The following is a 26,007-nucleotide window of genomic DNA, read 5'->3' as shown; positions in this document are numbered from 1 at the left end:
CCCCGTACCGATGACGGTCAGGTGGGTACTGGCAGTGATGCTGGTGACCACGTTGGTGGCGATGCACTCCCACTCCCCGTGGTCCTCCTTACTCAGGGCTCGGAACTGGAGGCTCCCGCTGGGCAGGGCGTTGTGCTTGCTTCTGCTGGGCTTCCCTACCTTGGCCAAACAAGGGGGCAAGGAGGAGGGAGGAGCAGGCGGTAGGGTCGGAGCCAGGTCGGGCAGGGAAGAAGAGAAGCCACCAACACCTCAGGGGCCCGAGAAGAGGATGGAGAGGGCAGTACCCGAGAGCTCGGCCTGTACCCCTCCACTGCCCCTCCTCCAGGGTGCCCATCGCTCTAGAGCTCACCCTCGCTACTCAGCACCTGGCCCCATCAGAACAGGGCTGCTCCCGGGCCCTTGCCCCTCCACCATGCTTCCCTGGAGCTCCAGAACCCAGAGGTACCTTTCTCCACGTGATGACTGGGAAAGGGTCCCCCGCGGCCGCACAGGGGATGAGCAGCTCCCGGCCAGCTTCCTGCCTGTACTCCCAGCCTGGTAGCACCGTAAAATACGGGGGGTCCTAGGGAGAGCACAGCGAGGCCATGAAGGTGGGCATGTCAGGCACCCACCCACGCAGAGACTGCTCACAGCGCTGGGCCTCACCTTCAGGACAAGCCGCGCAGGAGCAGACTGGCCCATGGTCCCCAAGGTGTTGTAAGGCACACAGGTGTAAGTGCCAAGAGCCTCCTCTGTGGCCTCCTCAATTCGAATGGAACCATCTTCCATCAAGGTCCAGCCCAGGTTCTGCCGGAGCACAGACAGCAGAGCAGGGAGCAATGGTCAGGGAGCAGATGCTCGGGCCCAGCCTCCTCCAGGCCAGGCCTGAGCTGGGCCAGCTCCACTAGCCAACCTGGCAGCAGGCCCGGGCAGAGCACGGGCCAGCCTGGGGTGGGGGTCGTCTAAGTGCCCCGGGAGAATGTCGAAAGCCCTGTAGATCCCCATGGAAAGCAGCTCTTTGGTTTCCCAGAGTTTTTGGGGGGGTGTGGAGGGGTCCTGGCAGGGAACCAGACCCCCAGAGGCAGTATCTTAGTGTCAGATGAGTGTGTCTCATGACCCCACATGCGTCTCTCTAGCACCTTCTCGACCTGCAGGGGGCGGCCATCCTTGTTCCACTTGACCACAGTGGCCGGTGGCTCTGCGTCCACAGGGCAGCGGATATAACCATGAATTCCCACGGGCACGTAGATTACAGGGGGCATGTTGAGGACACGGGCTGGGTCTGCAGGGGTAGTGTGGGGTGGGAGAAAAGAAAGACAAGAAGTGAGAAATCTGGGCAGGGGCAGAGCCGCCACACAAGGCCCCGGGTCCCACCCACACGCTCCGACTCCGGGTCCCAGCCTTTCACACCATCCGCTCATTCAGTAAGCACTGCCCGGATCTCAGCACTCTCCACGTGCTCGGGCCGGGCCCACCACAGGGCGGACACAGGACGCCAGACCCTGGCCCTGAAGCTCAGGCCCAGAGCCCACAGCGGGCTGCCCCAGGGCAGGCTGCAGACTTCTTTTGTCTGTCCATATTCTTAAGAACTTCTGTTTTGAATGCTTGGGGGCACTTAAAGGCACACGCAGGCTGCTAGCCTGCCCCAGTCCGCAGCACTGCTCAGAAGCTCCTACACGTGGACTTCACCGCTGGGCAAGGGCTCTCAGTGTCCATCTCCCCAGCCCCTAGACGGTGAACCGCCAAGCCAACATTTGACCACACCCTCCCCCAATCCTCCTCATCCCAAGTCTCTCTTGGACGCCAAGCAGTTCCTCTCTCCACATTCTAAGACAAAAGAGTAATGTCAGCTCTATGCACAAGGTGATCAGAGGCATGACCACCAGGCAGTTCTTTTCTCTCCTCTCGTCCTGCTAGTTGTCCAGCCTCCTCAGGCCTCAGTTTCCCATCTGCACAGCTGGAATGCAGAATCAGCATTGGCCACAGAACAGCCAAGACGCTCTTGGGAGAGCAGCAGGAGCTGCTGTTCACATCCTGTGATGTGGGTGAGTCACCACCTCTCCATTCTCCCCACTGTCCCTCAGGGCTACCAAGGAGAAAGATCCAGAACTTCCAGGGAGGCAGTGAGGATGAATGAGCTGGTGTCTTTTAAGCATTTGGAGCTCTTCAGAGAACAGCATTACATAAATACCAGGCCGAGTTATATATTTAGACATTGCTTCCTACTTTTGTATGGTAGAGTTTTTTTTTTTTCCCTCCAAGATTTTCAAAGGGTTTATGAATGGGAAATACTCTGAACACTGTTTTTTAGCAGAAATAAAGATCCTTGTCTCACCCACCTGAAAATCTCACCCCCGGATTCTCTTTGAAGGCAGGAAGGAGGTAAAAGAGGACAAGTGGTAGTGGGTGATGGCGCTGGGGAGGAACGGGAAACCACACACTCTTCTTAGAGACACACGGCCCAGAGCTTCGAGGACGGGGGCCTTAATCCTGGCTAGATTCATCATCCACCCCGTTAGCTCTCTCCCTCCACCACAGACACCTTCTTGCCCAGGTGACACAAGCCAGACTGCACGCTGCTCCAAGTGGAGTCTTCCCTCCTCAGCTCCTTCACATCCAGCACAGCTGGGGCACATGGAAAATCACTCAGCAATAGCTTGTTGACTTTTCTTTTCCTACTGCAGGCCTGTGGGTCACAGAGCTTTGCTGGGGCCTCACAGCTCTTAAAAACTTGGGACTTACAGCATGCTGAAAGTCCTTTTAAGTTGTTGACAGCAGAAGTAGAGAAATGATGCGCTTGCCCCCAGGGCAAAATCGTTGCATAGAGAAGAAATGATGAGAAGGTGAGGTTGGGAGTTCAATGGGGCTCCTCGGTCCAGCCTGGCTCCACCACCATGCCATTCAACAGTGGACGAGCACAGACACCCACCTCTGCTGAGCAGAGTCAGACGAGCCCTGCCTCCTGGAGTCACCACCTGCTCCTCCACTTGTCCTCAGCTCAAATGCTGACTCCAGGCCACCCTCTCTAGACTGTTACACTGCTCACTCTGCCACCCTATGTCCTTGGGGGTGAGCAGTTCTCCCTCACCGGCCCTCAAGTGATGGAGAGCCTGTCACCTACAGCAACAATGGGGCGCCTTTGTTGCCTGAGTGATGGGGCCATCAGCAAATCAAAAGGAAGAAATTAATCCTCATTATTCATGCTTCCTCTCTCTCTCACAATGATCAGCTTGCCAGGGGGTGGGAAAGCAATGACTACACTGAAGTAATCAAGATTAGCAAACTGAATTTTTGTGCTGGCACAAAAGCCCTCGATTGTTCTTGCATGAGGAGCAGCTCATTCATTGGGATCTCTGGCAGCCCTAGAGAAGCACAATGAGGAAGGCAAGAGGGAGCCAGGTGTTGGCAGAACTGGATCAAGTCACCCCAGAAGAAAGTTCTCTCCCCCTCACCCTACACAACTGTCCACGGTGGGGGAAGGCAGAGAGCTGGCAGGAAGTGTACTCTACACCAGTTTAAGCTATACTCCCTCAGATACCTGAGAAGAAAGCACCAGAGAGCATCTCATTCAAGATATAGACAGAGGTGTAGGCTAGCATTCAATGCAAGGACAATTGTCCAGAATGTCTGCCTATCCTTGAATCCACCCTAAGCTTGGCCGATGGAATGAATTAGCTAAGACATGTAGTGATGCCTGGCCCAGAGAAGATGCCCAGCAAGTGCTAGCTTCACCTCCATTGACCAGCCCAGGTCTCAGCCTCCTCTTAGGCTGTCCCTCCTTCCTGCCTCAGTCATTTCTCCACCCACATCACCTCGAATGATGCTTGGTCTCTGCTGCCCTCCAGCCTCCAGGCTGGCCAATGCGGCCTGAACCTTCTGGAACCCCCACCAACTGGGGCTCTCCCTCGCCCCTACTTACACTGCACAGTCAGGTAGGCCGAGGCTGAGGGGGAGCGCCCCAGACTGTTGCTAGGGACACAGGTGTACTTCCCTGCATCCTCGGGCTTCACCCGGAAGATGATCAGGGTCCCATCAATCAGAATCCGCACTCTCAGCTTCAGGTCACTACAAGGAGACAAGGAGGGGATGAGGTTGGCAAGTGAGAAGAGGGTCTTCCGTGAAACACCAGAGCAAGGTAGCAACGAGTCCCCTCACCCCCATGGATGAGGCAAGGAGACGGGGCACACTTCCTCACATTTTCAGGGTCCCTCTCAAGGCCCCTCCATGCAGACACGTGGGACACACAGAGCAGACCACCCCCTTTCCAAACTCCCAGAGCTCAAGGGCAGCCTGCGGTAGCCCCTGCTCAAGGCCTTGCCCTAGGGGGACTAGTTTGGGACGCTGCCGAGGGGTCAGGGCAGGATGCTCACTTCTGGAAGTAGACGTTCTCATCCTGCCAGTACCAGGTGTAGGTGAGGTTGCCGGGATACGCCTCCGCCCGGCAGGTGAGCAGAGCATCCTGGGATATGTTGACAGTGATGTTCTCAGGAGGGGACACTATAAAGGGAGGCCCTGGGGAAACAGGAAACAAACGTGACCTCACCTGGGGGGAAGGAGGGGAGGGAGAACAACAGCACCAGGGCCTCCCAGGAAGGGGTGCCCCGACCCTCGCAGGGAGAGCTGGGGGGCAGCACTGGTCCAAGGGTTAGCAGTGCAACTCCGGGCAGTTATCATGGAGACACTTCTAGCTGCTGCCAGTGCTCAGGGTCTTACTCTCTCTGCAGATCCCAGAGATGCCAAAGGCTGGGGGTGTAGCCACCGGCATGTCCTACCCCCTTCAGCCAGCTTCAGACACCCTTCTTGGTGCATACCCACACCTCGCCCCCATGCACACCCCTCTGTAAATCCTGTCCCCAAACCAGCCATCCAACCCTGCCTACACACACACACACACAGAGCCCTTCTTGCCCATCCTTCTCTTTAGCAGAGCCCCAAGCAGGAGACATGCAGGAGGGAGAAAGGCCACTCTTTTCAATCCAGAGCAAGGAATAATCTTGCCTCTGGAGGAGAAGGGGCTGTGCTGCTTACCAGCCAGAGGCTAAGAGAGCAGCTCAGGGGAGAGGAGGCAGGGGAAGCAGAGTAAAAGAGGGTGACATTCCAGCAGTCCCCAGTGCTGGCTTTCCAGACAGGCCGTAGCTGCCACCTGGCTCTCTCCCAAGAGAGGGCCCCTCTCCTCCGGGCGGCAGAGGGACCACTGGCCACGCTGCTGCTCAGCACTCCAAGTCAGAAGGAGGCCAGAAGGGCGTGCACCTCAGCCACCCAGAGAGCCGCCACCACCCCTCACCCGCTCCTCCTGCAGGTGGTGGGTGGGACGAGGAGCAGGTGGATGGGCTCGGCACAGGGAGGACACTGCCCCTTCTGGGGACCCTGGGGCCCTGAGCTCGACAGACTAGCATCTGCCAAATGCCCTCAGTGTTACTTAAGCATGGGGTTTGGATTGAATTCCTCTCTTTATTTATTGATGTCATCACTAATGGATGGAGAACTGAGGGGGAAGGCGGAGGCATGGCAGGATGCGACCTGGACATTTAGAGAAACTGGAAGCCCACTCAGCATGGTGCCTCCCACTACCCCATATGATGGCCACAGCAGGCCACCATGGGAGCTCCAGCCATGAGGTACACGATACGCCGGAATACCCCCGCCCAGATCCTTATGGGCTGCCCATCTCCCCATGCACCACCAGCTGTGCCAGCCGTGCCCTGGGAAAACCCCTGCACCACTCAGTGGGGTTGGAAGTCCCTGCGAAACGCCCAGGGCACAAGGAGGCCAGAGAAATCATTCTTACCTTGGACAAGCAGGTGGGTAGTGTGGACGGCCTCCCCCTGGATGCTGTATGCTCGACAGGTGTAGGCGCCTCTGTCCTCTCGACTGACCGACGTCACCGTCAGGCTGCCGTCACTCACCTGGGACCAAGGAGAGATGGAGCTCAACACCGCCCTTGGGTACCCCTAACACCATCCACAGGCAGAGATGGCCTCGGGGCTCATGCACCTGGGGGATGGAGGCAGGTGCTTTGTTTTCCATCTCCCTCCAACAACATGGACACAATGCCTGCAGCCAAGCCAGTCTGCCTGCTATTTCCCTCTCCACTCTGTGCCGCTGCACAGTGTTACTGGTCTCGTGAAGTGGAAGACCGCCTTGGAGAGGGAGAAAGGGGCAAAGGGAAGGTGGGTAAGGAGACGGGAGTACCGCGGCCCCAAGGGAGAAACACACTTACCTGGTATTTCCCACTAGCACCCAGGAGTGTCCCCTCCTTGAGCCAGGTGACAATGGGCTTGGGGTTCCCAAAAGCTGTGCAGGTCATGGTAACGCTGCCACCCTCCTTGGCCTCAATGTACTGGGGGGGTGTTTCTGTAAAGGTGGGAGGAGCTGCAAAAATACCACGAAGTTGCAGGGTAGAGTTAGCCAGGCTGCTACCCTGCACGCAGTGCCCACCCATGCCAGGCACCACGTCTGGCGTGTTCATACGTAACCCTCATAGGTTCACGTGTAACCCTCTGCAAGGTGTACAGATGAAGGAAGGAAGGTGGAGACAGGTACAATACTCTGCCCCTGAACTTTACAAGCAGAGGGGAGACCTGGAATTCAAAGTCAGTGTGGCTGGGTCCAAATTCTAAACGTTTCCATTGTACTTGGCTAATTCCCAACAAAGGAGTATTTGTTGCGAATCTACTGCAGAGAAGCCACTGTGCTCAGCACTAGGCACACGAGGGTAAATAAGACCGCTCTCTCACGGCTCTCACAGAGCACACGCTCGCCACCAGCTCCACAGGCTGTTCCACCATCCTTCAGTCTTTCACCTCATGATTTTCCATGATAATCTCACTGCCTCAACCCCAGCCCAACCAGCCCTCACATTTCCAGGACATTCACCCTCTGAGCCCCATCTAGGCCTCACACAGATCACAGGCCAAGGTTACAGAGAATCTTCCTTTTCCCAGATTCTGCAGAGAAAATCATCCACGTTCCTCCCCTTCTGGCTTCCATGGATAAAGGCAGACAGCCCTTGCAGGCTATGTCCCTCTTAATTCTCCTCCAATTATGCCAGGTTGTCCCCCCATCACCTTCATTGGAGTTTTGACAAAAATCCATCCTGTTTGGATAATTGGCTTTTAAGACACTCAGTCTCATTTGTCTGAGCTGCTTGTAGAAGTAATCTGGTCAATCTTGACCCCTTGGACTATCAGTTCTGCAGTCTTCTGAAGTGAGAGGCCCCCGCTTCTGAACACCAGTCCTGAGGGTCCACAACCCCAGGCTGGAGCAGGCCATTATGAGCCCATCAAGGCACTCAACATTCGGGACCAAGTTCAAGTGTTAGTCTGCCCCTCATTGAGTAACCCTGGGCAAGTCACTCAGCCTCTGGGCTTTACCTAAATCCCTCACCCTTCAGAACTGATGTGAGGAATAAATGAGATGAAGTTCGTGAAAAGGATCTAGTAAAACGCAAACATATATAACAGGAGAGTTATTTTGCCATTACCATCATTGCCATGCTCTCCAGGAGCCTCTGAGTCATTCATGAGAAGCTCTGAGAGGGATCTCCCCTCTGCAGACTGCCCTGCCCTGAGAACTGGTCGGAGGGCTTCGGGACTCGGTGCTGCCTGCCCCACCATGCCAACCGCACCTCCCATCGTGTTCTCCTTCACTGTGCTCTAACCATACTGGCCGTCTGTCTTCCTCGAATGTCCAAGAATGTCCAACCTCTGCCTGCAACCCTACACCAGAGCTCACTCCTTCAGTTCACGCAAGTCTTGGTTAAAATGCCCTGTCTGCCTTACCTGGTCAGCCCATCCAGGACGGCGCTTCCAGCATTCTCCATCCCCTTAGACTGCTTCCTTTTCTTTAAAGCACTTATCACTAACTCCTTGAGAGCAGAGATCTTTTCCATAAATCCCACTGTATGCCCAGCTTTTAGCATAGTTCCTGGCATGGAGTACTCAACCAAGATCTGCTGAATGGATGAATGAATGAAATGAACAAGAGCGCACACACATACACACACCTACAGACCAGTACAAATGCAAACACATAAAACTTAAGAGCAAGACCACGGCAAGACCACTTTTTCAAATAATCTCCAAGGCCCTTAGTTCAGTGTGGACACACAAGGGGCTCTTGGAGAGTGAATATTGAATAAATTAGCAAGCACACTTCATCACACACAAAAACACACACAATACACATACTCAAGAAAGTCAATTCTCATCCAATGTCCAATACACTAAAAATAATGGTAAAAGTCACTCCAAATCCTTGTAGAGGAATCCTGGAATCGTAACTTCCAGGCTTCTCTCCTGCCCTGGATGGTGTGCTTATCTCCGACAGAGCCCTCTTGCCAAGCCTGCCCCTTGAAACACAGTTAATACAGCCACAGCCTCTATTACTTCCAGAGTCAAGCTTAAAAGAAAAGATAATAAATTAAATTACATCTTGAAGTGACAAATTAATTACTAATTACATAATTACTGTATTATTTAGGTGCTAATCAGGAAAGTGCTTTGAACAATTTCGAGTTTTCTGGAAAATAATGGTTTGACTCTCGATTATTTACTGAATTAGGAATTAGCTTGCCAGCTGCATTTCCAGGCTTAATTCTTTTTTACAAGTGCCCTATAATTAACAGTGCAGGTTAGAAACAGCCTGGCCTCTCCTCCAAGTCATTCAGCAACCTGAAGTGAGGCTTGGCCTGGGCTTCTCAGGTATTTTATATGTGATAAAGAAATAATCAGATTTGCTTCCAACCCAACTGTGTCTTCAAGAAAACACAGAAGGAGAATGAGACAATGTGTAACTCTCATTTTTCACTGGCCTTTCATTTGCCAAAGGTGATCCCTGTCAGAAAATGCCTGACATTAAACATTCTCGTCAGGAAGCAATGGAATTTTGGCACTCCAGACCCTTTCCTTCAGTAACGGAAATATTTACGCTGGAAGGAACCTCAGAACTTGGGATGAAGGGAAGGGGGAATAAAGGGAGAGAGATCTCTCACCTTGGGAGGTATCTGTTCTGTTCTACCCATTTGGGAGGTAGGCACCTCGGGAAGGGACGAGCCCTGGTTCTAAAGCCTGGAGCAGAAGGTGCATTCTCTTAACTTTTCTGCCCAACAGGTTCATATGAACAACCTACCCACGTTCCCTGAATGCACTGGCTCTCCTTCCTCTGGGCTTCCAGGCATGCTGTTCCATCTGCTTGGAATACACTTTCCCACCCCCCAGCCCTGCACCTGCTACCTCCTCCTCCCTGGTCAGGTCTCTGCACGGGGTCATTTCCTCAGAGAAGCTCTCCCTCCCTGTGCTCCAAAACCCCATATTGCAATTGTCTCTGGACATAACGGCCTCTTGAAGTCTCCTTGGGAGCTGGGTATAGGTTGTGCCCACTGCTGTATCCCCTGAGCCTGCTGCAGAGAAGACATTCAAGAATGCATTTTGAATGTATAATTACTGGTGGATTCACAAGGACTTTCAAACTCCCACAGTCCCCTGCACCTTCCAGCCTAAGGTCCTTCCTGCGTTACTACATCCCTGCTGGTCCATTTCCATCTGATTTCATCTTTCTTCTCTCTTGAGAAGGAGGATGGCCAGCATCTTACACACAATTACCCACATGCAATCAATGTTCCAGACACTGTGCAAGATGCTTTCTCACACAGCATTCCACTTAATCCTCACAACAGCCCTGCAAAGAGCCGTTGTTCTTGGTAACTGAGAAAACCGGAGTCTGAGAGGTGACAGAGGCTGTCCAGGATCACACAGCTAATATGCAGTGGATTCCCGAAATAAACCAAGTCTTTTCAGGGTCTGGTTCCATGCTCATTCCACTCTAAGCAACTAGGAATTCCCAAAGAATCAACTCCTACTCGTGCAAACTAAGAGAAAGATGTAATAGAACACACACTGCCAAGCTGAATTCCACTTTCCCGTCACATGAGTGTTCACTGAACACCTGATGTCTCAGATCGCTGAAAAGGACACCAGCAGGATGATGCGAAAGGAAAGGAGGTGGCGCTTGGAGGCGATGCCAGCCCTGGTTAGGAAGGACACGAGAGAGAAGGAAGGCAGGCGGGGCTCTTGGCTCGGGGTGCAGTCAGCGAAGCTCTCAGCAGCAGGTTTGCTCCCTAATGATGTTTTGCTTGGGCTAATATTAAGATGAGTTTTCATTCCCAGCGCACACAGCAGCTGGTATCAATAGGAGGTGACTCAAAAGCTGCCAGGTGGGGCGACAGCCCAAGACTTAAAATAAGCCTCCAACCAGTCTCCCGCCCGGGCCTAATTGACGGGAGCCGACTACATCTGACAGGTCAGGCGCCTGGACAACACTCACCAAGGGCCACAGCTCTGTTTGCTTTTCCCAGAGGCCAGTGCTCGGGCTAAAACACTCTGCTCCTCCAGGCCCCTGGCTAGGTTCTCAAGCCAAAAGGAACACAGTCTGACCCAGCCCCTGGGAGGAATGACCCAACCCCACAAGGGAGGGCAGATAGAGCCGTCCTTCCAGGCAGAACAATACTGCGAGAAGCTCCCAAGCCAGGAACAACATCGATGCCTCTCTCCCGAGCACAGCACCTACAGCCGCAGGTATCGAACCACAAGGATCCAGGCTGTATGGGGCACCCAAAGCACACACGCGGCAGAGCCCTCAGTCACAGCAGAGGGTCTGCGACATGGCAGTGGCCAAACACATTTTGTCATAAATTAAATAAAGAAGAATAAGGATCTGGCCAGAAAAAGAAAACAGAACAAAAAGCCCTGCTCCCCTCCCACTATGAAAACCACACTCCTTTAAATTTTCTCCACGGTTCCAGCTTCTCCTGGCTCCTCCACAGTATCTCCTCCCAAGTAAGGACTTCCAGAGACATGGGGGGACTCTCTGTCCGGGCAGACTTCGAGGGCCCAGCCTAGGCCAACACTGGGAACTGGGCAAATTCACCTGCAGCCTCCGCGAAGGGCTTCCATGCCGCTGCCCAGACACTCGAAAAGCATCACCACACAGCACAACTCACTTGACCTGAGCTATTAACCACTGACAGCCATGAACACTGACTCTTCCCAGGACTCCCAGGCCGGATGAGACTGTAAACCTAGCACAGCGGGGACCATGTCTGGGTGTGCTCATGTCTCCCCATCTAGCGAGGGCTGGGCATACGACAGACCCTTGATACCTATTACTCAGACAAGGAATACATCTAACAAGGAACCAAAATATTAACCCAAAAAGGAAGACTGTAATGGTGGACTCCAGGAATTTCACTGGAGAGCAGGAAGGCATGTCCTGGGCTGGCAGGGTCTTCCCAAGGCTGGGAAACAATGCCAGCAGTTACCAATTTGGCCTCCACAAAGCCTCACCCCTCCTGGTTTCAAGAACCAGATTCCTACCTCCCTCTAAGGAACTGTGACACCACCATCCACAGAAAAGCCCTGCCTCATGCCCAGGGAGCTGTAGGGAGCTGCTCCTGTGCACCCCCTCTGAGCCTAGAGGCTCTAGGGAGACAACTGAGGGGCGCAGTAGTGGGGAGGTGATATCTAATGGAGCCCAACCGCACTGAGGCTCCTCTTTGCAGCAGGGATTCAGAGCAGGGATGGGGTGCAGTCAAGAAAGAGGCTCCCCCTAGAGCAGGCCCTCAGAGAGCAGTCTCCCCAGGGCACCCTCCCCGGGAAGGGCCCGTACGCACCGTTGATGGTGAGGTGCACCCAACTGCCGTTGTGGAAGGTGTCATACTGCTGGTCCAGCATGAGCACTTTGCACTCGTACCAGCCCTGGTCCTCAGAGCGAACCTGCTCCAGTCGCAGGGATGCTTTATCATGAAGACTCGCCCGGCCTGGGGGGCAGAGTGGACAAAAGCCCCAGAGGCCATCAGGGCGAGGCCAGCCACTCAACACTCCCCACTCCAGCCAAAGGGAGAGGACCCGAGGTAACCTTCAGACCATTTCCCACAGCAGGGCCCCAAAGTGACAGCTGGCACCAACCTCCAGCAGCAGGTGGCAAAGGAAAAGGCATAAAGCCTGGGCCACGGAGCCACCCTCCATCCCCAGCCCTCCAGCCTCACTGGCCCCGTCCCAGCTGCAGCGGCCACTCTGTCTGCACTGAGAAGAGCCTCTGTTCCTCAGAACACGCCCATCCTCCAGCAGATCTCCTGGGACAAAGGAAAGGCGTGAGGACTACAGCCCCAAGGGGAGAGAGAGAGAGAGAGGGAGGGAAGGAAGAAGAGAGAAGAGTGGACAGTAGAGAATGAGGTAGGGAGTCTCAGGCAGGGCCCTGGACCTCCATTTAGGCTGAGTGACACTCCTGTCCCAGCTGGGTCCGCACACCCAGCACCCTCTCTGTCTGTCTTCCCTATGGTAGGGCAGAGGGAAGGCAGGCTGGGGACCCGTCATCCCCATTGAGCCAGAGCCCAGCGCCCCCAGGAGTTGAGAGGCCAGAGCCTATAAGCCGGAGAATGAGCAAAGGGCTGGCACGCAGAGCAAAGACCCCAAAGCTACCAGCCCTAACTCCATCCTCCCCTCACAAGGAGGCCGGCTTCGTCTCCCTCATGGGATGAGAAGGTAAGAGCCACAGCAGGAGCCAAGCAGAATGGAGAGGACCTCTCCCTCCTCCATGAGGGGGATGGGAGCTGCCCTCAGGTCCTCACCCTCACCCCCACCTCAGCCCACCCCTCACCCCCTCCTCTGCTTTCCCCCTTGTCTCCACACTGGCTATCTGCCTAAAAACCGGACGATCAAAACCAACCAGACTATCCAAACCAACCACAGACACAGGAGGGAGAGAGGGAGAGGGGAGAGGGAGAGAGAGAGGCAGAAATGGAAGCTTTCTGAGAGAACTGCAATTCAGACCTCAGAAGCCACAAGTAAAGACAAAAGCAGGGTCCTGCCAGCTTACTCTCTTCCTTTAAACCCCAACACAAACACACACACACACTCTCACTTACATGCACACACACGTGCACACTCACTCGCACACCTCACACACTCACACACACACTCACACACGTACCACACCCTTCTCCCTGCAGGCTGGCGGGCAGGCGCGGGCAGGGACTCTCAGGGAGGCCTCTGCTAGCAGGAGTAATTGCAGAACAAGACACCGCCAATCAGGAGGAGGGGGCTGGAGTGGCACAGGAGGCAAAGAGCAGGTGCCGCCAGCGGTACTGCCTGGCTGAGACACTCCCTGACACTCAGGGATGGGATGAGGCCCCAGCTTTAGAGCCAAAGGGAAGGAGTGGGTGAAGGCAGACAGAGCAAACCCTGCAGCTGCTGCTGGCAGCCTGGCCCCGGGTGCAGGGCTGTGACTCAGCTCCCTCCGCCCAGCCCTTCTCTCCAGGCTTCCGCATCTCTCACCCCTGCCTCTGCCCCCTGTGCACCTTGGGCTGTGTTGTTTAGGAGGGCTTCATGTCTGCATCACCTCCTCTTCCCTCTCCTCCCCACCACTTAATTAAAACCTACCGGAGTCCAAAGGATGGAAGGAAAGAGGCAGAGACTGTGGAAAACAGAGATAACAGACCAGTCAGAAAAGATAGGAGACAACAGAGATAAAGACAGGAGGAACAGGACCATGACCAGCAGCCAGTGAGAGCCCAGAAGGCCCAGGCTGGAAGGGACAGCCTCGCCAAAACCAAGGAGGGAAACAGGGCGGGGGAGCCCTGTGGCCCGCACCTCACCTGCATACTCAGGGTCCACATGGGGGGGATAGTAGCCAAACTTGATGAAGATAGGGATGGGCACCCCAAACTTGAACCACTCCACCACATAGGGCGGGGGCTGTCCCGTCACCGGGTGGATCACGTCGCATCGCAGGACCACGCTCTCACCGGCTCTCGCAGTCACAAACTCGGGCTCCTCTCGCAGGCCGTGGGCACCTAATGGGACAGCGAATTGGGGATGAGGGGATACAGAAAAGGAGATGACAAGGAGATCCTGCCCTGGCGGCCCCAGGGGCACCCCCCTCCTCCTCCACCAGGCCAGCTGCCCCCCAGCCCTCCTCCTGAAGAGGAGCTCACCCCCTCCCCGAGAGGGTCACCAGTGTACTGCCACACCTCTCCCACCCGGCTCACACCTCCCACAGCCCTGGGGGTCGGTATCTAGGAACCTGAGGGAGAGAGGGACAGGGGAAGAGAAAGAGAAGCAGTTCCCTTCAGTCCCACAAACCACACCTTCCCTCCCCAATGCCAAAGAGCAGAGCCATGACTGTACCCTCCCCCTTTAATGTCCCCTCAAATTCTAAAGAGTCTGGCCACCAAGAAGGTGGAGGGGCCTCAGCCTCTCTGTGGAGACAATGGCTGGGGCCTGCTGCAGCCGAGGGTAAACATGGAATGTCTCCCTGCACCAGGAAGCTTCCTTTAGAGCCTGGTAGGAGGCGCAGAGCCAGCCATCCTCCTGTGCCCCACCCCCAGCTCAGCCTGAGGTTCACAGCACAAAACAAGAGTACTCCATGCGGGAGCAGGGGAATCCCTAACAAGCCAAGCAGAGGCTGCTCATGGCACCACCAGAGGGAAAGCTCCACAGGCCTGAGCTGGCCTCTCCAGGCCACTCCTCCTAATCCATCTTCTGCAGAGGGGAGAGTGGGAGGGGCCTCCAGCCCTCCCATTTCCAAGCCCCAAACCTATCAGACTGAGAAGCCTCAGACATCATCATTAGGAGAGCAGGATGCTGGGGACAGAGGAGGGGGACCCTGGGGCTGCCAACCTCAGCCAGCTAAGGGGGAGGACAAAGCATATGACTAGATAAGGTGCACCCAGCCTCCTGGCAGGGGAGGAGGACATAGCAGGAGACATCCATTCCCAGCCCCAGCCCCAAAGTGGAGGACACAGTTGAGAAGCTAACCCAGGCATGGCTTCACACGCGTCAGCAGCCAGCTCCTGAGCCCCTAAATTAGGCATGCAGCCCCCACCTCCAGCCTGACACTCCTCACTCCCATGCCAGGCCTCTATGCCCACAAAGTCACCTTGTCCAGCTTCCTTCCCAGTGAAAAGGACAGCTGGGGAAGTCTCTCCCTCCTGCCTTCACTCCCACCACCCAACACAACCCCAAGGCTGGACCACAGCTTTCCCCATCCCCACCGCCTCCCCTTAGGTCCCTGCTGGGCCCTCCAGGCAGCACCGAGGACAGCGGCTCTTCAGTGTGGCTCAAAGCCAGGGAGCCCCTGGGCCCTCCCACTACACCACAGAGAGGATGCCCAGGAGAGCAGCCCCTGTGTGTCTGTCTGTCTGTCGGGGTGCCTCTGCGTCTCTTACTGCATCTCTGACCCCTGTGTGCTCCTACGTGTCTCCTTCTCTTGTCTCTGTCTCTCTTTCCTGTCTCTGAGTCTTTCTCTCCCTGTCTCTCTCCGTGTGTCTCTCTGTTTCTCTTTCTCTCCCTCTCTCCTGTATGTCTCTCTCTCTCTCTCTCTCTCCTGCTCCTTCTCTATGTCTCTGTGTCTCTCTGTCTCTTTCTCTCTAGCTCCCACTCTATGTGAGAATTCTGTCCACTTGCTTGTCTCTCTCTGTTTCTACGTCTCTATCAGAATGCACGCGTGTATGCCTGTGTGCGCCTGTGTGCATGGGGGTGTGTGTGTGTTGGAGGATACGTGCATCTCTGTCCGCTGTGCAAGGGGAAGGGGTTTGCCTGCTTTTCTATGTGGACCTCTTTCTCTGTGAGCTTGAGCATTTGTGTCTGCATCTCTCTCCATGCCTGTCTATGTTGTCTGTGTGTCTCTGTGCGTCTCTCCTTCTCTCTCTCCCCTCCCCCTCTCCCTCTCCTCCCTGCAAGTTGCGGAAGGAGGAGGAGGCAACCCTTCCAGAAGCTGATTGGCTACGGGTGACATCACTGTTTTCTAGAGAAAGAGCTAAGATCACAGAGTATTTTTGGAGCAGAGCAGAGTGTTGCACTCACCTGCCTGAGGCCCCAGCAGGTTTCCCAGTCCCCCACCCCCAACCTTGCTTCAGTCTAAGTTTGAATTCCAGCCCCTCCGGGAAAGCACAGAGGGAGCCCAGCTGCAGCAGGAGTCACCCCCACAACCCCAGGGGCACCCAGATAGGGACAGAGCCTGCCTCCCAGCGTCCGGGAGCACAAAGGCTGATCCTGGACCAAGGAGGAATGGGCAAACCGGGCATCATGAGTGAGCAGGGGAAGCAACGTGTGTGTGTGCGCGCGCACGCTCGTGTGTGTGCAATGTGTGCGTGAGAATAGCTCTTAACAAAATGACGTGTGTGAGTGTGTGCATGCAGATTGTGCATGTGAGAGTGTGTGTGTGCGTATGAGTGTGTGTGTGCACATGTAAGTGTGCAGCTCAGGCTTTGGAGATGAAAAGAGGATATACAAGAGCCTGGGGGAAGAGGAGGGAGTTATTCCCGGGGGCTGGGTTACCCGGTGGGGGACAGAGGTTGTCCACAGAAGGGAGCTCCTTCCCAGGGCTCTGGCCCTAGAGCCTAGGACAGGAGGAAGAGGGGCCGGAAACGGCAGTTGCCCACCTCTGACAGTGAAGCTCGGCTCTGGAGCGCTCTGGCTGCTGGGGTTGAGGGCTCTGGGGGGCAATGCCAGGAGGCGGGTCGGCTCTGACATGGGTTCCCACAGTGCTGGCTGCTCATTTGCACCTAGCGCTGCCTCATTCTCCCTGCATGGCAATGAGGCAGCCTCTTTCACACCTTCCCAGCACTGGCGCTGGCTCCAGGTTTCCAACCACACCCCCAGCCTGCCCCTGGGCTCAGGACCTTCTCAAGGACCTTTTCCACCAGGGACAAGCAGCTGGAGAGAGGACACAGTGAGATAAGCGTCCCAGAGATGATAAGCAAGGCAAAGAGAGCCAGAGCTGCCCAAGAGGACAGCAGAGGGCTGGGAGCTGGCCAGCCTCCACACTCAGTCCAGCCCTCCTGGCTTTCTGAACCCTAAAATATTTACCAGCTTTCCTCATCTCTTCACCACACACACACTGCGTTCTCTCACCCCATCCCCCACAAGCGCTCTTCCCTACGCCTGAGCCTTTCAGAGCCAAAGCATGTCTAATAAAACACTTTCTCCAGAAAGGCTCAAAGCAAAAAAAAAAAAAAAAAGTAACTAGACTGGCAGTAAAGAAGGAAGAGGGGCTTGATGGAGGAGAGAGATAAACTCAAACCTCAGAGGACACCAAACCCTAATGGAAGAATGAAAGAGATTCAAGAAGCAAGGAAGGAGAGAGATACCGAGATGGGCACAACGCAAACAGGACGCAGGCAGAGCCCAGCCCAGGGCAAGTGAGAGAACTCAGGGATACAGAGGACTCAGCCACAGAGCCACAGGCCTTCAAAGGACCCAGAACCAGGAGGGGGACGGAGCTGAGGCTGTTCCTTCAGGGAGCAGGCAGGCTTCTCCCCGGCAGGACTGGCTGGGGCAACGCCCACTGGTTCTGCAGTGAGCAGGAAGGAAGGGGGGAGGGAGAAGGGAGGGGAAGAAAGGGGGGGAAGAGAAGGATGGGTAGTGACCTGAGGTAGGGAGGGGCTGCAAGAGGGGGAGGGACCCCCAGACCTTCCACCATCATGGCAGCCCAAAGCGACAAGGCTGCACCCTCAGAGGGAAGCTGGCATTGGCAGAGGTGAGGATGGCAGGAGGCTGCGAGGCGCCCTGGATCTCTCGTGCCCTTGTCAAGAACGCAGGAGCAGCAGTACCTGAGCCCAGCAAACCTGCACCTTGGGGCTCTGCCCAACCCACTTTGGGTAGTTTTAACCACAGTGGGGAAGGGAAGCCGAAGGGCAAAGGAGAGTGAGGTCCGCCTGCAGTCTGGCTGACCTTTTGGGAAGCCCATAGGGTACAAACCTCCTGCTCTCTGGGCCATGTGGTACCCAGCAGGCAGCTGAGTCCAGGGCTGCCACTGGATCCCCTGTGGGCAAGAACACAAGGCATCCAGAGCCTGGCACAGGCTCGTGCCCGACACTCACCACCTACAGCTCTTCCACCAGGGCAGGGCAGGACGGACACACTCTCAACACCAGGAGGCCTAGGTGCCAAGGCAGGGAGAGCTCAGCTGCCAGCCAAAGCTAACTTCCTCTAAACACCCACCACACCCAGGCTCGGTGCTGGGCATGTGGCACAAATTCCATTTAATGCCCACAGTGCCCAGCTGCCAGAGGTACGACCACCTCCATTTCACAAATGATCAGACTGGGAGGCCACTCGGCTCAGCCAAGTCACTCACGGAGCAGGTTGGGGAGTCACAATCCAGCTGCCCACAGTAATTCCCATCACCCTGCCAGCCACAGGCCCAGGCACCAAGGCCTCTCCCCCACTGTCCCCAGAATCAGAGGTCAGCCCTTCCCACTGCACGCTCTGCGCAGGTTCTGACAGCCAGGCCCCTGCAGCCCAGGACCAGAGAAGGATGATAGGGCAGGCCTGTCTCAGAAGGCAGCTGGCCGTCTCTGGCTGGCTCTGGACTGAGCGTCACTCTGCTTGAGGCCCAGGAGCCTCTGGCTGGGTCTGGCAGCAGCTGTGGTAAGGGAAGACCACACGGTGAGCACCAGCCTCTGTAGCTCATGAATACAAGTCCTTACCGGAGCCTCCTCTTCCTCTTTCTCTTCCTCTTCCTCTTGCTCTTCCTCTTCCTCCCCCTCCCCCTCCTCCACCCCCTTCTCCTCCTCTGGGCACCAGACTCCCAAACCAGAGGCCTGTTGTCTAATAATACCAGTGACAGCCACCGCCACCTCCATCTGCCAGCCTAAAAATAATCCCTGCTGAGTCCAAAAAAGGCACAGCCCCCAATAGTCCCCAAATCTCTCCTTGACAAGCCAGGAGGCTCCAGGAGATTCCAGGAAGTGGGCAACTCAGGCTCCCACGGAGCCTCCCACGGAGGTACACCCCCAGAGGGATGGCACGAGGAAGGCAGAGGACAGACTCCCCACTACCCAAAGCAAAGCTAAGAGCGCTCGAACATGTGAGATGGAGAAGAGGCCTGTGTCAAAACACCAGACTGTGTCCTTGTTCTCCTTCCAGAAGGCAGGTGGGCAGGAGGTCATCTGGACATCATTCTGCCTCCAGCAAGGACCCCCTACACCCAGCCTAGGCAGGTCCTCAGAGAAGTCCCCACCTTTTATGGTCTCCCTATCAGTGTCCTCACAGCCCTCCAGCCCCTACTCCCCATCAAACCTCTCAGGGTCGGAAGTCAGAGGTCAGGTGAGCCCAGACTGGCCCTAGCCAGGAACTGTCCCATCTTCTGAACAGCAAAGCCTTGGGGAGGGAGGGGCAGGAATGCAGGCCTCCTTCCTCCTGTGGGTGCCTCTCCTCCCTAACCCTCTCGGCTGGGCTCCCCCCAGCAGCCCCCGAGGTAGCGATGCTATTAGCAACCTTAATTTGCTCTTGGCTGGATTGTATTTCCAAGAGCCCTTTCCCCGTGAGCCACTGACAGGAAGCTGTCAGTAATTCAACCTCCGCTCTGCTCCTTTAATGGCTCCTCAGCAGAAAGGCAAAGCCACACCCCACCCACCATCTCCCCAGCAGCTGGGCAGGGGCCTGCACCCTGCATGCTCATGCCGACCAAGTGCACACGAGCCAGGTGAGGGCACCACCAGGCCACATTCCTCATATAAGGTGCCAGGTCAACACGATAAGTAAGTGGGAAATTGAAGGCCATATTTACTCACAGTGAAGTGTCAGCATTCCCTACTCTGAGGCCATAAAATGAGGACAGTGGCTCATCTCATCCAATTTGTGAAGACGAGCCTGTGTGCAAGCTGTCTGCCACAGACCATCTCGGAGGATGCCTGTCCCCAGGAGGGAGGTAAGAGGGTGGGAGAGCAGGGGCTGGAAGGACAGGCTGAGGGGACTATCCCAATCCCCTCTCCTCTCAGGACAGTTGGGCTGCGGGTGCGGGGTCTCCTGAAAGCCTTGGCCCACATGGAATTGTTCTCCAAACCCTTATGGAGGCCCCAGCTCTGCCCACCAGTCTCCTGCCTATTCACGCGAGAGAGAATACAAAAGCTGAAGATTCCTCAGAAAAATAGGTCAGCTGCCTCCAGCAGACAGGGCTCACACCCACGGGCAGTGCCCCTGAGGGGGCCAGGCTACAAGCTGCCTCTGCAACCCCAGCACCCTCTCCCATCTCCCCAGGGACTCAGCCCCTTCACTCTGGAGTGTGCTGGCACCTGATACCAGAGCCCGCCTTAGTGACACAGACCAATTTCTACATCCCTGGGAGTTCAGCCTGGGTTTGTTCTCCCACTTAGGCTTCTTCTCGGGACCACAGACATCCTTCAACCCAGCCCCTGGGCTGAGCCTCCAACTTTGGGACTTCTGGGCTGCCTGGACGCAGGTGCAGAGCGGGGCATGAAGAAAGCAAGGCATCAGCTCTGAGTCGAGTCTTCCTGCCACCTACGGCACTCAGACAGGAGTGACCCCCACCTCGTGCCTGGACATTCACTGTCCCCTGTCCTGCTGCATTCTACATGTGCACACACAAACACAAGTGCACATACATATAGGCAGGCACATGCACATACAGGCATGTGCACACACCTCTAGACAGCATGCACCCATCATAGCTCTCTTCACAACTCAGATCCACTCTGCAAGACAGGTCCCAACCCACGGAGCAGACAGAAGAGCACTGCTCCCCTGAGACCCGCGCCTCAGCCCCAGGAGTCCACACACGTGTGGGGGAGGGAAGAGACTTTCATGGAGAAAAGTCAGGTGTGAAATCTCAGGCCTTGCCTCCTTTGGGGCTTCTGCCCCCGCCTTCACTCCCTCAGCACAGCACACAGGAAGGCCATGAGAGGCAGGCCTGAGGAAGAGAGGTCCAAGGGAGAAGAGAGAGCAGCAGAGCGGCGCAGTGGCTGGGGGGGCAGAGGGGAGAGAGAAAAAGCAGGCAGCAGGAGAGCCAGTGCCAGGGGCCGGAACAGAGGCAGAGGCACAGAGACGCTGGGCTTCAGCATCTCCCTAAGAGGCAGCCTCTGCTCCTTGGGTAACCAGATCCCAGCTTTCTGTCTCAGAGCCACAAACAGGAAAGCACCCAGCTCTGGGACTGACAACTCCAAATTCAGCACATGTAGGGCCTCAGGCTAGCAGCTGAAAGCTGATTCTTCCCACTGTCCCTCTGCCAGGCCCCTTCCGACACATCCCCTGCTCAGCTTCTCCCAGGGTGCATGCTGCCAGACACACCCCTGCCTCCAGGGTGTGTGTGCTGGCAACGCGAGCGCGCCGCGCACACACACACACCCCACTTGGCCACTTCCTGAGCTAAGCCCTTTTCAGCTGATGGGCTGCCCATGAGGTCTTGCTGGCAGCCTCCAGTCTAAGCCTCCTCCCTCCCACCCTCAGTGCCAAAGGGAAGAAGCGGGGGGCAAGGCCAGGCAAAGAGTAGAGGGCACTGGGCCAGCTACTACCAGAATCTGTCAGAACCCCACTTTATTTGGGGACTCTGTAGTCAGGGATAATCCAAGCACAGAACCTGTAACAGACAGGAGGAGGCAGCCTTGGGAATAAAGGCCCAGACTTCCCTCCCCTATGAGGCTCAGAGTCAGCCAAGTATGGCCCAGGGTCCTCCCCGAAGCTTGCTCAGCAAACATTTGGGATGCTGAGATTCCAATCACCATCTTCCAGGCTCCAGATACCTCTCTAGCCTCTCTGTTCTGCAAACCCTCCCCAACCTCTCCAGTGACCTCACCCGCCTCCCAGACACGCGTGATTAAAGCCAGAAGGGGGAGCCCATCCCTACCTCTGTCCCAACCGACACCACCTGAGGGGGCTGTCCCCTTTCACCCCTCTGCTAGAGCAGCCCCTGCTTCAGCCAAACCCTAAGAGCGGCATCTCCAAGTCCCTCCCCCTCAGGAATCTCCCCGGAAGTCACCTCTGCCAGTCGGAGGACAGTTGAGCTCTCACACAGAGCCAGCATTTGAACACTGGCTGGTATTTCTCATGCAAGCAGGCGCCTGACACACAGCGCTCCCCCTCCCCCGCCCCCCTCCAGAGGCTGTGATGCTATGAGCTGTTTGCCTCCTGGGCTCCCTGCATTCTTCCCACAAGCCTCTGGCCACTGACAAAACTCCAGTTTTGCAGATCTTTCAAAGGACTTCCAAGCAACCCTGAGGCCTGCAGGCCCTCCACACAATCTCTGGGATGCAGGGGGACAAGAGGGTCTCCCCAGACCAGGTCAGTCGTGAAAGAGTTCTTGGTTCCTGACAGTCAGCTTTCTGAACCGCCCCCCAAGACACTCCCAGCTACCACTGCCCTGAATGGCCCAAGGGAAAGAAATTGAGAAGGGGCTTGGAACTCCACAGATATTCAAGTTATAATAATAATAATGTTAACACTTATTGAGCACTTACTATATAACAGGTAGTCACTCATTTCTTTATAGCAACAATGTTCACAAACAAAATCTTACAAGCTCATACCTTTAATCCCATTTTCCATTGAGGCAAGTGACATTTAGAGAGAGCAAGCAACTTGCCCAAGGTCACAGGGCCAGCAAGTGGTAGAGCCAGGATTTGAATCCAGGTCATCTCACTCTAGTCCTGGGTCCTTCACCACCACACACAGAGCCTCCTTAGGCTAAAAAGATCCCAAGACCAACAGCAGGTGGAGGCAGGGGTGCACGGCAAGCCACCCCAGACAGAAGGACCTCTGCACACCCAGAAAGAAGCCATAACCTTCATGCCCAACAACCTTCAATGTTGGGAAGTCCTTCCTTCTGTCTGGCCACTCCGTGTCTGCAAGATAAACCCACTGTCCTTCACTCTGTGCTTAAACTCCCCTCACCCTGCCTTCTCAGGTTTGAAGGCTATTTCAGAGCCACGCTTCAGTGTCTCTTTTTTATTCAAAGATCCCAGCACATCCTTTTGTGCTTTCAGCGACAGTCCCACAGCAGGAACATACCAAAGGGGAGGAGGACCAGGGCATTGGAAGACTACAGGGAAATAGGGGAAAGGAGGAGACTGAGGCTGGAGACAGATTCTCAACACAACTCGACCCACCTCACACCCATCCCCGTGTCTCCCTGGCCTCAGTTTTCCCATCTTACAAATGGAGAGGTTTAAAACCGTCCAAGTCAACAAGGTATCATTTAACAAAATCACCCTTCCCTTCGCCCTCCTCTGGTTCTATTTTCAGACCCTCCAAATAGCATGGGAGACACAGTCCATCCCAGAAACTTTCTCAAATCACTTCCCCCTCCTCCTCCACACCCTCAGACAAGGCAAAGAGAAGACCCCGCGAAAGGCGCCTCCTGCCGACCCCTGCTGCCGCAGCACCGCCGGGAGTGGGTTCTCTCCTCGGCGGGTCCTCCCTACTGACTTCCACCCACTGACCGGTTCTCTCCCGCAGCCATCTCCTCACCGCTCTGTGAACTTGCCCGCAGCTGGGTCGTGTCTGCGCGCTGAGAACCGTGAGCTTAGAATCCTGGCTCCCTCCAGGCTCCGCTCCTACTTCCATACAAGGGCCGAGAGCCGGGGCTGCCACCCAGAGGCTTGCAGGTCGCCTTGCCCGTCTCCAAAGCAAAAGCCCGCGCGCTTACGCACGCATCACCCAACTCGCTGGCTTCCCTCTTGCCTCTTCCCAGATCAAACGGGTTAAAAAGATAGAGGAAAACCTAGCTCCGCTCCCAGATGCAGCAGTGGGGAACCTCCTCCCCCGACGCCCTCGCCCCCGGCCAGCTCGCAGCCTGGGAGGGCGGCGTGGGGTCGGCCCGGCTGCGGCGCGCTCCCGGGGAACTTTTGCCTGGCCGGGGCCCAGGTGCGGCTAAGACAGGCGCCGGCGCCCGGCAGGGCAAGCCAAAGGAGGACGCTCCTCGGAGCCCGCTGAGGGACCCCCGCCCTTAACCAGCTCTTCTCCTCTCTTGGGGCTTCGTGTGCCCCCGCCCTGCGAAGAGGATCCGACCTCCAGCTGCCAAGATGTGTGGTCAGGAAGGGCGCAAGCTGGAGCGGTGGTTGCCCGCAGGGCCGAAACCCTGTCCCTTAGCCGTGGGTGCCTAGAGTCCCAAGGCTCTGGGTCGCGCCTCCCTGCACGGGCTCGTCTACGGAGCGGTGGCGTTGCGCCGGGCTCGAGCGTGCTGCAGCCTGCCCGAAGAGCCGCAAACTCCCCGGCAGCCAGAGTTAGGAAAGCCGCTGACTCCCCAGCACTCAAGGAGGCTGCTGCTCTGGCAAAGGACACCGGGCTCGGCACGCGGGTGAGAAGCCCTAGGGCAGAGGGTGGTCGAAGTCGACCCCGATCCCAAGGCATCCTTTTCCGAGTGCCCTGCAGCCTGTAGCCTCAGGCCCCCTTCCGCCCGGCCCCTCCGGCCCGCGACCCCAGGCCCTCTCGGGCAGTGCGCCCGAGCGCGCCTGGCCCGAGCCCGAGCCGAGCCCGCGGAAAGGCGCGGCGCTCGGCGGGGCCGGGGAGCCCGAGGCGGGGAGGAAGGGGCTGAGAGCGCCGGGGAGGGGCAGAGGAGGAACGCTGCACTTCAACTCACCTTGAGCCGCGAGACCTCGGGTGCTGATCACACTTGCTATCAAAGTGGCCACATACCAAATCATAGTACTACCGCGCGCCAGCCAAGAGCCTCATCCTATCGCAAAGTGCTCCTGCGCCCGCACACTTCTCGCGCCCGAGCGCCTGCCCGCGCCCGCCTACGCCCCGCGCCGGTGCTCCTGCAGCTCCGGCTGCCGGCTCTCCATCCCTCGGCGGCTCGGCTCGGCTCGGCGCGCAGCCCCCGGCCCCGGCGCAGCGGCACCTGCACTACTAGCCCAGGCGGAGCGCAGCCAGCTCCACGGTGAAGCCTAGCCGGGCCGGGCCTCTGAGACCGCCCCCGCCGCCCGCCCATTGGACACTGCCCACAAGCCTGGGGGCCGATTGGCTTGGATATCTGCCCGTCGCGGCGCGAAGGCGGCGAGCCCATTTCAAGGTGCGTTGAAGTGTGGCGAGCCCAGAGCCGCAGAATCATGCGCATTGCCAGGGAGAAGGCGTTGTAGCGTCTCCGCTGTCTACTGTTGTCTGTTCACACTGCATGGCAAGTTTCTGGTGAAGGAACTGGTAGCTTCTCGGACTTGCTAGCGGGACCCTGGGAGTCTCAATTACCTCGGACAGGTCTGAGGGGACGTCGCCCCCGCCCACCCAGGGAACCCAACATCCGGTTTCTATCCAGCAAAAAGCAGTTCCCGGGAGGACGATGCTGATTCAATGATGGGGAAACCCAGGAATGGGCAGCCTGGGAAAGCTAGGGAACGTCCTTCGCTGGAGATCTTTTCGAAGAGGTCACGCGCTACCTCCCCCACTCCCACTCCTTTCCCCTCAACGGACACTCTTCCTTGAGCAACACATCCCTCCCACCCAAACATGATGTTAAGTTAAGCTCCATGCAGCCTGAAGGCAGGGGGATGACTAAAATGACCTCTACACGTCGCTAAGATTTAGAATGAGTCACTGGCACTCGTCAGCGCTCTTGGCTGTGGGAGTGTCACGACCCCCTCTGGAACCTACCACACATGCTGCCATCCCTGGGGCAGGCCGTTGGTGCTTATCATTGCTAATCCCAACTTTGAGCAATAAAAGTTTTTTTTTTTTCCTTCTCCTAAAAAACGCTGCCTCCTCATGCACAAGACTCCTCTCCTCCCCACCCAACTGGGAACCTAGCCCCATCTCAGCAGCATGAAACCAAGATGGATTTGGGGAGCAGTTTAGAGGTTTGGGATGGGGAGACCCAGGGAAAGGGGAAAGTGGGTTTCTTATTCCTACAGAGGAAAATAGAGGAGGTAACTGGATGGTCTTCATATTTCCCAATCTCTCTACTCTAACCTCTCTTCATCCCCTCCCCCAGTACAGTTGCATTTGCAGAAGGAATAAATGAGTGTCATGGAAACATCTACTACAAACAATCGCCTCACACCAGCAAGCATTCTGAGGCTGCAGTGAAGACACTTGTTCTTTCAGGGAGTGAAAGCAGTGGTGAGGGTGGCGCAGCTCTCTAGGATGGGCTGTTAGCCAAGAAGGGAAGACAGAGGGGAGCGAAGGACAGTGAGGAGTTTCATCCTCACAAAACTCTCAACGGGCACAAAGCACTGGCTCTAGGACATGAAGCTCCTACAAAAACAAGAAGGAGACTTGCTTCTGGGAAAACACACACACAACA

At 56.3% G+C, this 26,007-nt stretch overlaps 1 protein-coding gene across 5 annotated transcripts in view; it reads right to left on the bottom strand.

Moving 5' to 3' along the window:
* IGSF9B (immunoglobulin superfamily member 9B) overlaps positions 1–24,597 on the bottom strand; it is a 49,826-nt gene extending 25,229 nt beyond the window's left edge. For 3 of the 5 annotated variants that reach the window (XM_058544781.1, XM_058544782.1, XM_058544784.1), the window contains exons 1-11: positions 24,352–24,596; positions 13,631–13,828; positions 11,648–11,794; positions 6,200–6,351; positions 5,768–5,885; positions 4,350–4,491; positions 3,899–4,044; positions 1,119–1,261; positions 646–786; positions 446–562; positions 9–159 (exon numbers count right to left, since the gene is read on the bottom strand). In XM_058544781.1, the coding sequence (XP_058400764.1) occupies positions 9–159; positions 446–562; positions 646–786; positions 1,119–1,261; positions 3,899–4,044; positions 4,350–4,491; positions 5,768–5,885; positions 6,200–6,351; positions 11,648–11,794; positions 13,631–13,828; positions 24,352–24,415 (1,519 nt within the window). In that variant the 5' untranslated portion in view covers positions 24,416–24,596. Of the gene's footprint in view, positions 1–8; positions 160–445; positions 563–645; positions 787–1,118; positions 1,262–3,898; positions 4,045–4,349; positions 4,492–5,767; positions 5,886–6,199; positions 6,352–7,760; positions 7,921–11,647; positions 11,795–13,630; positions 13,829–24,351 lie in introns of those variants that run through there. The other 2 variants (XM_058544783.1, XM_058544785.1) reach the window with 2 other exon arrangements.
* Between the last annotated feature and the right edge of the window lie 1,410 nt (positions 24,598–26,007).

The sequence above is a fragment of the Diceros bicornis genome, chromosome 7, assembly GCF_020826845.1.
Source record: "Diceros bicornis minor isolate mBicDic1 chromosome 7, mDicBic1.mat.cur, whole genome shotgun sequence".
Lineage (NCBI taxonomy): Eukaryota > Metazoa > Chordata > Mammalia > Perissodactyla > Rhinocerotidae > Diceros > Diceros bicornis.
Note: the sequence above shows the minus strand (reverse complement) of the source record. Positions and strands in the feature narration are given on the sequence as shown.